The following is a 16294-nucleotide window of genomic DNA, read 5'->3' on the forward strand; positions in this document are numbered from 1 at the left end:
GAACTTTGGGGAAGGAAGCAGAGGCGACAAGACTTACACTGCTGCTGCCGTTATTGTTGCTGTTGTTTTATTCTGATGCTGGATTGTTTGTTGTTGATGTTGTGTTCAGTACGGATGCAGGTCTCACTTACAATTGGGTTTGCAACAGTATGGGATTTTCAGAGTCACACATTGCCTCAGAGAACACCAATTGTTATTATTATTATCATTATGAGTTGTCATGACTCTTCAAGGAAGGATAAAGGTATTTTTTTAATAAATGCTTCATTATAATTTCATAAAATATTATGGTAAGTGATCTCTGTATTTCAGTACAGAAATGGCAACTACAGTCCACAGTAACTATAAGAAAGAAAAAAAATATTAAAAGAATTATCTCAAAGCTGAGATCGAATTCAATTAACATTGAGTTAATGACTCCATAGATATTTGATATGTTGTTGCATGTGTGATTGTTCTGGCAATTTTGCACTAAAAAGCATGAAGTCATTCATTGACTTTCTGAGAGTTTGAGATTCTGACGCTTGCAGATGGACTCCTTCCTTGCTGTCTTGAGTGTGAGATGACAAGAAAGAGCCCAGAGCAGGGGAAGTTGTTAGATTATATACATTATCTCAGTAGATAATAACATACATGGTGTCATAGCAGATTATGACACACACACACCTACCTAATCATATGGCATAGTTATTCATTTGGCTTTAAGTCAGTGAACACGTACGATTGAGTAACAGAGAAGATGAATAATAAGAATTCCCATTACATGACAAAAAAAGTCAGCTACTGCATCAAGGAAGACACACATTCAGGAGGCTGCAATGATGTGTGCACCCTATTGTTTTGACATAAACAAGTTTGTATGCTGTAAGAGAATCTGTGTAGGTGTGTGGATCATGATTTTTGTTGCACTTTGAAGTGGATTGTACATATTGAATGGACAGTGTCACTCCTGCCCATTTTGTTCCACAGAACCATTGATAAAACAATGATGAGACTGATGAGAGATGCTCAGTGAGAGGTCACCACTTTGCTCACATGACTACTTCAGAAACATTAAAGGTTATACACTCACACACACACTCTCTGTCTGAATGAGTGTCTGAAAGGGGAGAGAAGTGAACTGGTTTGATAAGTTGTTATTTTCCTTTGGCCTTTCTTTTTTTTCCATTGTCATGGAAACCACAGTTGTGCTTCATGTAATATATATATATATTTATGCACAGATAGTTCAGGTCATCCTCCCCAAAATACTCCTTATCGTTCCGTCTTTGACACACTAATAAGATTTTGTTACGGTTTGTGGCCAAGCAAAAAGCAAGGACTGAACCCAATGATGCAGACTTTACAAAAAGGCTGAGAGGAAACAGTCCAAATGATTTATTTAACAAAAAAAAGGCGAACAAAATCCAACTACGTTCAAAACTCCAAACAGGAACTAACCACTAAATAGTCCAGATCCTAACAGATTTACAAAGTATCCCTGCATTTCACCAAGTTATTTTTCTCCTGTTAAAACATTTATGGACATTCATAAGGAAACACACCATTAGGACAGAGTAGCTGTCCACTACAGTAAGTGTAGAGTTAATAAATCATGCTTCATCAAAAGAGAATGCAAACAGGGCCATGACCCCCCTCATTGTCCAAGCCCAGCAAGCATGAATATTTATTGACATCAAGAAATAACAGAACAACATTCAGAGGCATTCAGGCTCTTCAACAATTTATGATGTGATAGGTAGACCTACCTTTAAAGGGATATGTTCATCTGACATAGGATACATGAAAGAGATGTGGAAGCATCTCAAGACCTTGAGAGGCATTATACTAAAGAAAAGACAGCCTAAAATGAGACAATACATGTTAATGTTGGATGATGTTATGTCTGCAGTTCATCTGTAAAATTATTGAATCGTTGATCACACGTTCATGAACAGTTGGACAGATGGATGGGTGGACGGAGAGACTGAGAAATTAATGCTTCAGAAATAGCATATATTGCATCATTTCAAAATATTATAAATGGAATATGTAGTTGTGGTCATGAAACATTTCCTCAAACATTTTTTTTTTAATTAGCATGGGAGATCAAACTAATTACATAATCTGTTAATCTGTGCAATTATTTTGGTCAAATAATACTCTGCATAATTTGTATTGGTTTTGGGTTATTTCCTTCAATGTACTGAATGTGAGCATGTATCCAAATTAAAGATATTTTGCCATGTAGTCCGTTGTGTGTTTAACAGCTTGTTTATGCCTTCTTTACAGATGGAGGTGGATGCAGATGATAAGCACCATTGCACACGTTCCAAAGGTATCTACATGGATACACAGACATACACACAGCAGCACTGTCATTCAGGGTGACCTTCACTCCCCCAACACACACAAACATGCACAGACACAAGCATGCTTATATATTGTACCCACACTACTGCACAAATCCGACTGTCACAGTTGAGTTAAGTCCACATTTATCAAGGTTTGGGGGAAGATAGAACTCTGAAAAGCACACATTAAAATAATGGGCATGTGGGCTCTGGGAAGTCAGGTTCTGACTGTACTGGCTCCTATTTGTATCCAATTGTGCATACACCTGTGCATTCTGTGCATGCACACATTTTGTAAAAATTACCTGCATTGTTATGATTAACCCTTTAACCAGCAGCTACATGTTAGACGTTGAGTTAAACACAGAACACATATAATGTAGGACACAGAGTGGCAAGGCATGTGTGCCACAGACAAATGCTCACTCCTGTGCAGAGAGTTGCCACATGCAAGCATGACAACCTGGTCAATTCGTAACAACAGTGTTAAGTGACAAATCTAAATGAGAATCACAATCAGAACTGACTTTTCTGGCCAAGTATGTGTGCATGTAAAAGGAATTTGACTTGGGTTTAAACACTGCGCTCAGTGTACCTACACAGTGAAAAAGACATGCAAAAGACTGAACCATAAGCTAAATAGTGCAAAAATCTGAAATAAACACAATATATGCTAAGAATGGTGAGGCAATCAACAATATATACAATTTACAATAAAATTTACAGTGTGTGTTGACCTTGACAGTGAATGGTGAATGTACATATTAATAACTGGTGGCAGACCCAAAACAGATGATGATGGACCTGTGTAGAACGTAGAATGTTGATGAGGATGGTGATAGTGTTGAGGGGCTTCTCCTGAAGTACAATGTTATCTCCACTGTTTTGAGTTTGACTGCACCAGAGGAGCAGCTATTTGACCTCCCATCTGTATGCAGACTCGTCATTTTCTCAGATGAGCCTGATGACTGTTGTGTCAGGGGAGAGCACACATCCCTGGTGAGCTCCAGTGCTGATGGTGCTGGTGCTGGATTTGACTTTCCCCAGCCTCACCTCACAGATCCTGAGTGCTGGTGGGGAGTTAGTGGGTAAAGTTGAGAGTGTTGCAGGGGGTGTGAATGGTTTTTTGATGCTCAAGCCTACAATAGAATGTATTTACATCATTGGCCAGTTGATGGTTCTCAGATGTGTGGGGGGGGTGGTCTCCTGTAGTTGGTATTGTCCTGCAGTTTCTGCCACACTGACAAAGGGTTGTTAGCTGAAAAGGTCTCCTCCAGGTTTTGGTGTAGCACCTCTTTGCCACTTTAATGTCCTTTGTCAGTGTATTTCTGGCTTGGTCAGACAGGACTCTCTCCTGGCAAAGTTGGCTGAGTTTAGTCAAGAGCCTTTGTTGTATGTGCAGAAGGTTTAAGTTGGTACATGCAAGCCCTCACAGAAAATGAAGCATACTGTTCAGGCAGGCCATGGAGGTCAAGCTCATTGGCTGATGGCTCAACTGATCTCAGACCAGCCCACATCAGCTGACAGCTCAAGTGATTCTCTGCCTTGCTCCTTATTGGCACATCTCAAACAGCATGCTCTATTTAAGCTGTCATAGCCTGCTCACCCTTTGCTGCTTCCTCCACAAGTCGTTTAAAACCCATCTCCATCCCAGCTCCACCTGTATGCATCAACATCATTTCTGTTGTCATTGATACCCACTCTGTACTGTTCCCTTGAGGGTCTTTGCTGCTGCTCTCCCTGCTTATAGCCGTTCCATATAGGCACATGAAAGAGAAGAGAGGTGCTCTCTTTGCTTCAGGCTTTTCATGCAAGTGCGTGAAAGGGCAGGAAGGTCCCAGAACAGAGCCATACTGCCAAATGTAATGTGTGCTGTATTAATTTATGCTGTATTAATAAATATACTTTGACTAAAGAGGTCCTGACTGAACTACTGTAAGATGTCACAGTGTCAGGGAGTTCTTTCAGATCTGTTGCAGCAGCCTTGAAACACTCTAATCAGTGCAGTCAAAGCAAGCCTTTAGTTTCATCTTTGCATCAGTGGTCCATCGTTTTACTTTTTTACAACAGCCACAGTGAATTCAGCCACTTACCTGCTGCCGTTTCCTTATCATCTACTCACCTGCTCAGCCAGTACTTTTCCACTCTCACTCTTCCCTTGTCAGCCACACCTACTTGGCCATTCTACCTGATCACACACCTGAGATTCATTCCCGTCAGTCCAGTATTTAAGCTGCTCTCCCACACTCACCCCATGCCAGGTTGTTCTTTGTATCATCCAAGACTCTACAGCGTTACCGGACCTGCCTGGACCACCAGAGAACCATTGTTGCACCCCTGCCTGACACCTTGAAGAGGAGTTGCCCTTGGATGATTCAGATCTTGCACTTTAAGAGACAATAGTTCTGAATGGGAAATTAATCTGTACTACGACCTAAATGTCGCCTGAAATCGAAGTCAGTGAAAGCAACTTCCACGTACTGGTGGTACTGCATTTGGGTCCTAAACCTTCTAGTTACAGCACGCTCCACCTCACCACAGAATCACTTCAAGAGGATCGAAGGTGTCCTTCAGCAACATGAGGCTCTGATGGTGTCTACAGTGTCTGCAGCCAGACAAGCAGCAGCAGCTCAAGGGCAGAGACTAGCTGCATTAGTTGCACAGATCCAGCACCTAACGATCGTCGGGACCCAGCCTGTGTTTCCTGGGCACCTTCTCAAGCTGCTCCACTGCAGCTCAAACTGATGCAGCTCAGACCAGATTGACCCCCAAAGAGCGACAGAGGTGTTACCAAGCCAGGTCAGCCGTTTCGTCTCCCAATGCCCAGCAAAAGGTGGGGCTCACCACTAGCTGGGGACATCCAGACCATCCTGTAGCATCTCCTGGAGAACTTGCTCTTCGTTAAGGCTGAGAAGTGTGAGTTCCATGCCCCTTCTGTCTCCTTCCTAGGGTACACTGTGGCAGAGAACAGCATCCAGATGGACCCAGCAACAGGCCTGTCATCCTTCCAGTGCACCTATAGATTCTAGGCCCCACTCTCCCCAGCTCTGGAGAAGGAAGTCTCTTGCCCCCTGTCCAAGTCTTCATCTGCCGCTGTCACCACACCTGGCCCCAGGCTAGAGCCTCACTCCTCTGATCTGTTGGTCACTACACGACTGAGAGAGTTATGGACCGGAAGAGAGGTCCTGGGTTCGTGCTCGCCACATCCTCAACTCCCGGTTCATCTCCAGATTCCACCAGCATCACCCAGAACAGCTATCTGGAACCACTGTACCACTGGTGAATTACAGCTGGAGAACCATTGTTGCACCCTTGCCTGACACCTTGGATGAAGAGGTGCTGATCTAGTATTTTGAGAGACATTAGTCCCGACTGGGACATTGATTTGGACTATGGCTTATCTGTCTCTGCCACACCTCAGATCAAAGTCAGTGAAAGCGAGTTCTGAATACTAGGGGTACTGCAATTGGGTCTTAAACTTACCCATTACAACTACAGGCTTAGCAGTTTTCAATTTCTGCCTGTAGGATGGACCAAACAGTGATCAAAGAGCCACAAGGCTGGACAGGGGAGAGAGTGATATGTCTTCAGTGTTGTGTAGCAGTGATCTAGTGTACTGGTTAAGATTTGCTCCATTAAAGTCCCCAGTTATCAATGAGCAGGGAGTTTGGATGTTTGTGCTCCATGTTAATAATCTGGTCAGCCAGGTGTTGTAAAGTCTCTCTAATATTGGCCTGAGGTGGGCTGTAAACACCAACCAGAATATATTCTCCCCTGGTGAATAAAAGGGTTCGCAGTTTATGAGTATTATTATTACTATAGGTGAGGGCTGCATGATTTCTTCAACACTGTGATATCTGTACACCTACCTTTGTTAATGTAGAAGCAGATTTTGCCTATTCTGGTTTTCACCAAAAAGCTCTGTTATGCAGCATCGGTGAATGCCTGGTAGATGAAAGGTAGAGTCCAGTGTGTGCTCTCCGAGTCAGGTTTGAATAAAGCAAACAGCAGCAGATCTGTAAAAGTCTGTGCTTGCTCTGTTTAGGAGCAGCAGTTCATCCATTTTATTTGTCAGAGAGTGGGCATTCGCCAGATGTGAAGATGAGAGTGTACAAAATCCCTGCGGTCTCACCTTAACGAGCACTCCAACTTGCTTTCCACATCTGCGTCTTTTGCAGATCCCATACAGAGCTGCTGTTCCTCCAACAAGAAGTTTAGAAAAAACTTCCCAGCTCACTGAAAATTGGAGAAAAAGTAAGTCTGACCCCTAGATTTACCAATGTTTAACATTTCCTCCCAACTGCATTGTATCAGAGAGGGACAGCTCAAAACATAACAAATAAACAAAAACAAAACAAGTGCCAGAGAGCACAATCAAAATCAATCAAAATCAACTTCCCAGTTTTCAAAAGGCAACTAGACTCAGATCCTCCATCTTTTTGCAAAGAAAAACTCCAGTCCAGATGTGTTCATCAAGATCAGTAAATTACTGGTTTATATCTAACATGTGCATCAATGATGCTGCAGATTAAACAACCTGTACTGAACAACCAAAAACAGCTGTTGTGTTCATTGTTGCTCGTTGACATCTAGGCCAGCATGAAGCAACAGTTCAGGGGCCACCCAGTATGTTTTGGAGTTGCATTTGATGACTGGTCATTACAAATATTGGGGAGGGACATGACCATGCATTAATTACGCACTTGCACATTGCATGGTCACACAAAACTGAAACATACTTTGAAAATGTTCACCAGCCCTCCTTGTACTCCTCACCCACTCTGTGTTCATTCTTGTTTAAAGCATCTAAAAGGAAGTGACCATGTTTAGATCAGATATCCCTCTTCATGAATATTTTAACCTTAACCTTTAACTTGGCAAAGTATCTAACATCTTTGAGCAAACAAAGAACAAGTTGGTGCTGATTGTTCCTTCATTAAGCCCCAGGCGACAACCCGGCAAAAACACACCGTAAATGGGCCTTAATATGTAGCGAAGAAAACACCCAATCTGGTAACACCACCCACCAGCGTTGCACCGCCGCATGCGTCACATGGGGTGAAAGCTGCAGCTGTTACTAGTGTGGACAGAATGGACAGCAACAAAGCATTAAAGCAGCAATGGGGAAATGCTGTCCCCTCAATGCTATTGTAAACCATGGTTAGATAATAATTCAAAATTGGATGTGAGGATGAAATCTGACACATAATTACAGTGTTAAAACTGACAAAATAATTGCTGTCTGTGGTTCTATCTGGTCTGTGTCAATAATTATGAAAAATAATAGCTCACAGCATCATATGGAAAAAAGAACTATGAACTAGTTCATTTTTCAATGGTGAACTTAGTTCAAAATGTTGAATCATGAACTATGAACTGAAGTTCATTTTAAACTTTGTGGACTGAACTTGAAGTAGTTCATGTAGAAAGAACACTGGCTCCATGTATATAATATAATAATGCTACTAGTATTAATTGTTTGAAATGTCTGAAGAATCTCATCAGAACCCAGAATCAGAAAAAGCTTTATTGCCAAGTACGCTTTTACACATACGAGGAATTTGCTCTGATGAAATTGGTGCATGACACATCTACTAAAATAAGAGCATAAAATATAACAATTTAAATATATATACACAAGTCTGTTTTTTGTTGTTTGCTATTTTCTGGAAACACATCATAATGTACACACTCCGGCAGTAGCCCTCGTGGCCCTTTCAAAATTTCCCCAGAGGAAATTTTCTAGTTATCAATAGTTCCAAATAGTTCCGTAACTTTCAGTGTACTGGGGCTGCAATGTCCTGTTTGCATATAATGTAATACTAAAGCATAATCAGAATTCTTTGTCTAGAGGGCATTTTTATGCTCTGCAACTTGGTCTTTCAGTCTTCTTTTTGCTCATTCTCCATCCATAGAATCAAACACTGGAACAATCCAGTCTATAACCAACATGTGTGGTGTTACAATTGGCAAAGTGTCTCATTTCATATATGCGAGATGTGCTCCTATCTTGAAGATGATTGACTTTCACAACATCACAATGATTGCAACACCCACATCATAGGGCGGTGGTGGAAGACAGTTCCCGACTACCCTGTCTCTCTATAAGTTACAGAACAAATATGGAAACAAAAAACAACACTGTAATACTGTAAAATAAAACACAATAGACTGGTATAAAATATAAAGGGGGTCCATTGACGTAATAATAAAAAAAGAATCCACTGCAAATAATCATATTTTGCATTATTTATTGTTAATCTGTTTTGTTGTTTTTGAATATTAAAAAAATAAAAACCACATTAATACATTGATAGTGTCTTGGTTGTTTTTTTTTTTTTCAACACAAATCTAAAACTAGTGAGCTAGCATGTAGAGCAGATAGTCCTTTTCCCTTTTTTAATTTTTGCCATCCCTCATATTCACAAATAAAAGAAGAAGAAGAATCGGGGGGAGACATTCCCCTTTATTTGTCACACACATGCACGCACTGCACACGAGGTGAAATTTGTCCTCCGCATTACACCCATCCTGGTTGTCCCTCCTCCGCGGCAGACCAGGAGCAGTGGGCAGCCAGACCGGGACCCATCTTCACCGTCACCATTGGTCAGGTGCCACCATGCCACCGTGCCACCAGAAGGGGTGCATGATATGGCCCTAAAACAATATCAATTTCAGGGGTATAATTCTCCTGTGATAATAATGATGATATGAGAAAATGTTGATTACAACTTTTCAAAGATTTGGCAATGCTGTACTTTAGTTTGTCTGCTTGGTTTAGAACTTACAACAGCTAATGTGCTCCTTGCAGCATTTTTGACTCTCCTTGTACTCAATCGGTATCTCTGCTTGAGGTGCTGAAATGAGTTAGCTGTATTTCCCCCTTTTATTATTACAGTCTTCTATATACTGTATTACCATGCTTTGTTGTACATCTTTTGTAACAGAACCACTTCCACGCAGCTGAAGTCGCTCCCCTTTTTGAAAAGAAAACCTCCATCGTGGGGCTGTCGTATGTTACTTTGGTTTTCATGACTGTTGACATCATTACATATGATATGGCACACCCCAAATTAAAAGCCTTGCAAATACGCATTGGCCCTTCATATGCACATACTGTACATACACTGACAAAATGCACACAACTCCTGTATAGCAATTTTTCACTACAGTTTAAAGTATTACAGATAAATACTAGGCCATTCTTACAACTATGGGGAAGCTATGACTCAAAAGATAATATATTGGTCCTGATGACTGTGCCATTGGTGTGTGAATGGGTGATTGTGGCATGTGTTGCAAAGCTCTTTGAGAGGTCAGTAGACTGGAAAAGCACTATATAAATGCAGTCCATTTTAGGCAACATACGTTTGAGAAATTGCTATTTTAAAGAAATGCATAGTCCAGGATGGATTTCATAGTTTTTAGAAGCAATAGATGATAAACATAAGGCACAGAATTTTTAAAAATTAATTTATGTATTAGATTAGATTAATTACATTAGATTCAACTTTATTGTCATCATCAGAGTGCAACACAGAGACAACAAAATGCATTTTAGCATCTAACCAGAAGTGCAAATAGCCACATGCAAATAGTCATATATCCAAAAAAAATATAAATATGAATACAACCAAAATTATTTTATTGGCCTTGAGGTGCTTCAGTGATCATTTATTTCAGGGTAATCAAAACAGTGACACAATGATAAAAGATTCTTGTCCTTCTTTTTACTTCCCTTTCTGCGTTTTAGAAAGAGCCTGTGGATTTATCATGCACAAGTTAGTTCGGTTTCATAATCTCTCTCTCTCTCTCTCTCTCTCTCTCTCTCTCTCTCTCTCTCTCTGTCTCTCTCTCTCTCTCTGTCTCTCTCTCTGTCTCTCTCTCTCTCACACTCTCTCCACTCTCTCTCTCTCTCTCTCTCTCTCTCTCTCTCTCTCTCTCTCTCTCTCTCTCAGTGCCTGTGGATCCAGCATTAACCGAGCTTTTCAGGTCAGTGAAATTGAAGTGCACTGCTTTGGTACACAAGCACACACGTGCAAAAGCAACACAAACAAATGTACAGATAGGCGGAAATAGCCAGAGAATTGCAGAGAATTGTAAACCCATACTCATGCTCACCTACACACATACAATCACACACAAAATTGGCCTACCATTGTCTTAGTGTCAAGGTACAGGTCATCAAACACTATCTGGGTCAACTGTCAGCTTACTACCAACCAGAGACATCACAGTCTTTCCTCTACTGTTAGCTTCCCTCACTCACTAAAGTGTGCTTTGATGCCAGTTTTTTCCTCTTTCCTCCTCTTCCTTCAGACCCTGATTGCTTTTCCTCTCTATTTTTCTGTTTCTTCAATCATGAACAGATAGTTATAGATAGTTCAATTTCTCTGTCCTCGTTCTTTCTTCCTAACATGAATTCCTCACTCTGCCTCCTTCCCTCACTTTGGATATTTTCAATGTCACAAAAGGTGATAACAGCAGAACAGAAACAACAAGGATCAAATTATTTTTTCCCTCTAGTTAATAATATTTCCTCATATTAAATATTAGATAAGTGGGGTTTCTCCTCTTCTAATCTTAAAATTAATAAATGTAAAGTTAAATAATTCTGTTTTGTCTTCTGTACTTGATGATATGTAACATGAAAACCTATTATCAATTCATTGCCCATGCAGCAGAACTCTTTCTCTCTTTCTACGCCTACAGCCTTAAAGTTTTTGTTGGCTGATTTGAGTGGGTGGAAGGTAGAGCAAGGTAGAGTTTTTCTCTGTCACTTAAAGAGTTTCTTCCCTGTACATTGTTTAAAAGCTATTGTATATTTCTATTAATTGAAAAGTGTGAGTGTAAGCTTTAAGTTCATTATAATGCATGTTAAAAGACAGCAGTTATCTGAGTTTACATGTTGTCTGTAAAATAGCACTTGATAGAAGATATAGTTGCAGGACTGTACCTCTGAGATGCCACTTTAGGCTGGCAATTTGACAACTTGTGGGGTTGGGGGTTTACTTAATCTCTGTAGCCTACCTAGTTTGTCATGTAATGTGCATGCAGTTGTTGCTTAATTAATTGTGCGATTAAAAAAAAAAAAAATATATATATATATATATATATATATATATACACACACACACACACACACACACACTCAGCATTGTTACAGTTATTAATGTTATTCTTCATTAGGTACAGTTGTGAAAAAATATACTATTCACTGCTGCTGCCCAGTTACATTACAATCTGGCACACTTGCAGAGCACCCACACTAAACTCCTATGGGCTACATGTTCTAATGTGTTGCCTTAATATATCCAGACCTGACCTGACCTATCCATGATGATCTGTTATGGACTTGAAGTAAAGAAATCTATACTTTGTTATCAAACATAATTATTCATTTACACAAACAACAATCCACCAACTCCCATGTGTGACAGTAGCAGAAATAAGAAATTAAACTCAATGAGATCAAAGTATTTAAATCAGTATGTAAAATATTTATCAACACTTGGGTCAGTCTTGCTAATCTTGGCATGGCATCAGCAATAGACCACTGGATGCACTGTCTGACTCAGTTACATGAACGAATTTGGTCAGCCCTGAATCCCCTAATTTGTCTCTCCAGTATTCTTCGTTGTACAAGGCATGTACAGGAAGAGTCAAAGGCAGCAAGTGTGTATGGGAGCTGGTATCAGCGGCAGTTGGGTTGAGTCAGGTCGGGGCTTGTAGTGCTGAAGAATTTTAGAGGCAAGCATATACAGGTATGGCAAGCCATGAGTGGAAAACACCAGTTGGTCACTACCAGCACTGCATAAAGCTACACTTTGTCACACAATATTCAAGTGACTTTGTAACTCTGTTTAAGTTTGGGATACTACCATTTTACCTGACCTGAAGGTAAAAAACCTGCAGCTGACTGACGGCAGAACACTGTAGCACATGAGCACATGTTAGCTTGCTAACACAAACCAACTGGCAGAGGAAACATCCACAGAACGCTGTGCGCTGTTTTGACAGCAGCAGCTCTACCACACACGTAAAATATGTGTAAATTTAGACCAAGCAAAACCACTTCTTGCGGGTAATTGTCGCTTTTTTGAACATACATGAACTTGAAAACGGCGGGGGGGGGGGGTCTGGAACAGGTGTGCACTTCTCTTCCCGCGATCACTGGAGTTGTGCATGCGCAGTAGAGAATGTTGGAGGCTTCGAGCATCAACGTCAAGAAACGTGTTTGCGCACAATGTAGGCAACACATTAAGAACGACACCGTACTATGAACGCACACATAAAAGCTATTCATTACAATGACTTACAGATAAAAGTGGCACATAAACTTGTTAAATAGACCCATTTTTGTTGAGAATTGTTTAATCTTTTGGCACGATTGGATAATTTATGCTGTTTGTAAGTGCTGTGCAGCTTACATATGTCATGATATACACTCGAATTCATAATCTGACATAACATCACTACCCCCATGCCAATGTCTACCCATGCACATTGGCCTTAGTTACTTCAGAAGATGCCCTAATCAGTTTTTGAAGTTTTCTCAACCTAAAACTTTCAGTTGTGAATTGCACAACTTATTTGTAAACTTGAAATATGGAGTTAGCTCAGCTTTTTTCCAAAAATATTTGTTCACTCAACTTAGAAAAAAATGGTAGAATAGCAAATTTGAAGTTGGGCTTTTTAGAGTGCAGTCTTTTGGGAGGATAAGGACTGCAGCCTAAAGGATCGAACTGGAGTTCATTAATATTAGCCACTCAGCCTGCCTGACTACAGTGGGTCGTTCTGACTGTTAAGTTTATGTACACAGAGGATAGAATGAATTTTACATTTATGATTTTTTGTTTTGTTTTTTTGTGCCAAGCATGTAACCCATTGTAATTCAAGGGTGGGTATTTCAGTGTCCTCTACTTGTCTTTGCAAATTGTTTCCACTCTAGTAATGTGTAAATTTAATTTAGTCCTTGACTGTGTTGGGGGTGGTTGCAGGTTAGATAAGGTCTTCTGTCTACCTATACATATATATAAATAAATAATATTCCACCTGGAAGATTACTGTGTAGCCTTTAGAAGATTTTCATAGATAGTACAAGGTGCACTCCCACCAAGTCCTTCATCCCCCTCCACTTTCAGTCTTTGCCCCCTCATTCTCACCTCAATCTCTCCTGCTGCCTGCAATAGTAATTAATCTGGGTGGGGATCGAAGGAGGATCTCCTGCCTGAGGCATCTATAATGTCAATAATGCTGCTTGATGGCCTCCCTCCCTGGAGAACTGAAAGTCTTCAGGATGAACAACCTTGACTTTGCACAGAGCAGCATGGGCTGTGTCAAATTGGCTGTTGCTGCTATGTTTGTGCATGTGACTGTACATGTGTATTTATGTACATACCCTACTATTTATAATGACGTGGGTCAGGACCTTGTGGGCCCCATTCTTCATACATGATAACTGAATTAACTTAATGCAACTTTTTAAAATTTGACACAAGTCTGGATATATCAGTTTTTCCAGGCTGGCTCAAAATTTATTGTAAGCTGTACACAGAGCACATCTTTTTTTTACATGTAGCTGGATCCTGATTTGTTAAGGTTAATAAAGTCTCAAATGTCAACATTGGTATCTGCCTCAAAATCCAGTATTGGTCAAGTTCTTATATAAATGATATGTAAATCATTCCAGTAACTGGAATTCAGGTCTCAGCAAGAATATGGCACTCAGGTGCCTGACTCTCCTGGCCTCAGAATTCTTCAGTGGTTCAGAAGCAGAACTGTGGTAATCATCGACACTCAGATAACTTCTGGAAGTTTGTATACTGTATGGCAGAAGTGTACAATAAGCAGTGAGCTTCTGTGAGTTTCACTGAGGTGATATTATTGGTGTCTTATGATACAGTGGCATACAGTGCAGAAACAGGACATTGATTCCACACATAGAATAAATGTCAGCTTGAAGTCCAGATTTGATAATGTGTGGGAAGAAGCAATTTAAGAGGGTCCTCTCAGCATGTGTCTGTGCATCATGCAGCCACTCTACACAACAGTGGTTACATAGGTTTTTGCTTCTCAAACAATCTTTCCAACAGTCTAGTAGTACCAAAGAAAACAAGGTCACAAAGAGAAGCATGTATGGTTCTTCTGAGCTGTCTAATCTAAACAACAGAATCCAGTCTCCACCCAGCATGTTAAGAAATTAAGACAAGAGCTCATCTTTCTGACAGTCTGGAACCACTCCCACAAGCTTAGCAGATAAAAGACCTGGGTCAGTTAACCATGCAAATGCAGAAACACATACATCTAAAAAAATAATTTCCAGAGATCGCTTTTCATTCAAAGCTGCAAATACATGGTTAAATTTCTTTCATGAAAGAAAATAAATAAAAAATATAATAGCTTTAATGTTGACTCCATTTCAATAAACCTCATCATGGTTTTCATAGTTGAGGTGGGTGGGGGAGGGGCTCTGCGAGACAAAGAGCTCACAGCATAAACATTCCCCTCCACAACTCCTTTATCATTTGAATATTTATAGTCTGTCATGCTAATCATGTTTGTTGGGGTGTATAAGTACAACGCATGAGCTCAATAGGGAAGAAAAAGCTTTGTGCCAGAGACTGGATGGCAGAGGCACTGAGATAAAAATTGCCCTGAATCCCCCATATCTGAAAATAGATGGCTTTTCCTGCAGTAATCCAATTTCAAAAGACAAAAAGAGCTGTTTTACGTAACTAGGACGGCATGGGCTTTTGTTAATTACAGTGTTAATGCACAGTGAAGAATTCCCCTGATTTTAAACAAAGGCCATGATTTATGAAGATATTTTTGTGTTTTGGGATGTTGTGTAGTTGAGCAAGTGCGGCACTTAGAGTATCACATCATCAAAGCACTGAATCTATATTTATGTAAGGTGATGGATGTCTTGCTAAAAGGAATAAGGTGTTTCACTGCATGTATCAGAAAAAAATATTTTGTGTAAAAGCTATCAATATGCAAAGATTTTCAAGGTCAATGGCTCTGTGCCAATGGCTGTCTAGCAGAGGTAGCACTATTCACTCCCTTATTGGCATTCCTCAACAAAATTCAGTGAAACCAAATCCAGATATGCATGATTTCACCTTGAGCACGCAAATTTCATAGTCACTCCTGGTGTCAGTTAAGTTAACAGTTAAGGTGCATAACTGCTAAAGTCGATCTTTTTTCCTTCTGTTTTTCTTCTGCTCCTCTGATTTCTGCTCCCATACAAAAGGCATAAGGTTGTCCTCTGTCAGCAATTGGCCGAATGAGGGAGATGTAAAGTCCTGGCTCCAGCCTTAATTGATGGTCAAGACGATGATGATGATGATGATGATCAGGTTAATGAAATATTTTAATTATTCAACATAATTGTGTAATGTGAGAAGTGTGTCGGTGAATCCCTGGCTTGGCTGTTCACACGGGGCGTCTCTTCAACACACACACACACACACACACACACACACACACACACACACACAGATTCTCATTCCCTTTGTCTCACCCACATTGAAAACTGCTTTCGCATGGAGCTGTCCCTCATCCTTATAACTCACCATTCTCTTCAAAGACAAGATCAGTCTGTGTTAGAATCTTCATTACTCTGAGCTACCTACCTCAGCCCCTGTTGCCAAGCCTGTATGCCAACTGGTCTGAGCCCCTGTAGCCATTCTGCACATCATTGCTGGGCTGATGGGCACTGGCATATTGATCAGAGAGCTGGGGAGCACAAGAATGAAGAGTCTTTTGTCTCATTCTCTCTGTCTCATACCACACACATCCACATTTACCAAGTGTGCATGCCAGATAATTAAAAAAAAATGAAACTTACATGAGGATATCAGTTCATCAGCATGCCCTAGACCTCCATATCTCACTCTCTGTTTTTGTTCGGTCACTCCTTTCTTCCCGTCTTGTTTCTTCATCTTGACATTCCTCTG

At 40.5% G+C, this 16294-nt stretch overlaps 1 protein-coding gene across 17 annotated transcripts in view; it reads left to right on the top strand.

Annotated features, from left to right (window-relative positions):
• myt1lb (myelin transcription factor 1-like, b) overlaps positions 1-16294 on the top strand; it is a 139271-nt gene that overhangs the window by 63892 nt on the left and 59085 nt on the right. For 11 of the 17 annotated variants that reach the window (XM_076748625.1, XM_076748632.1, XM_076748627.1 and 8 more), the window contains exons 3-5: positions 2272-2317; positions 6512-6587; positions 10292-10325. In XM_076748625.1, coding sequence (XP_076604740.1) covers positions 2282-2317; positions 6512-6587; positions 10292-10325 — 146 coding nt within the window. In that variant the 5' untranslated portion in view covers positions 2272-2281. Of the gene's footprint in view, positions 1-2271; positions 2318-6511; positions 6588-10291; positions 10326-15588; positions 15695-16294 lie in introns of those variants that run through there. The other 6 variants (XM_076748635.1, XM_076748633.1, XM_076748629.1 and 3 more) reach the window with 3 other exon arrangements.

This window comes from Chaetodon auriga, chromosome 14, assembly GCF_051107435.1.
Source record: "Chaetodon auriga isolate fChaAug3 chromosome 14, fChaAug3.hap1, whole genome shotgun sequence".
Classification (NCBI taxonomy): domain Eukaryota; kingdom Metazoa; phylum Chordata; class Actinopteri; order Chaetodontiformes; family Chaetodontidae; genus Chaetodon; species Chaetodon auriga.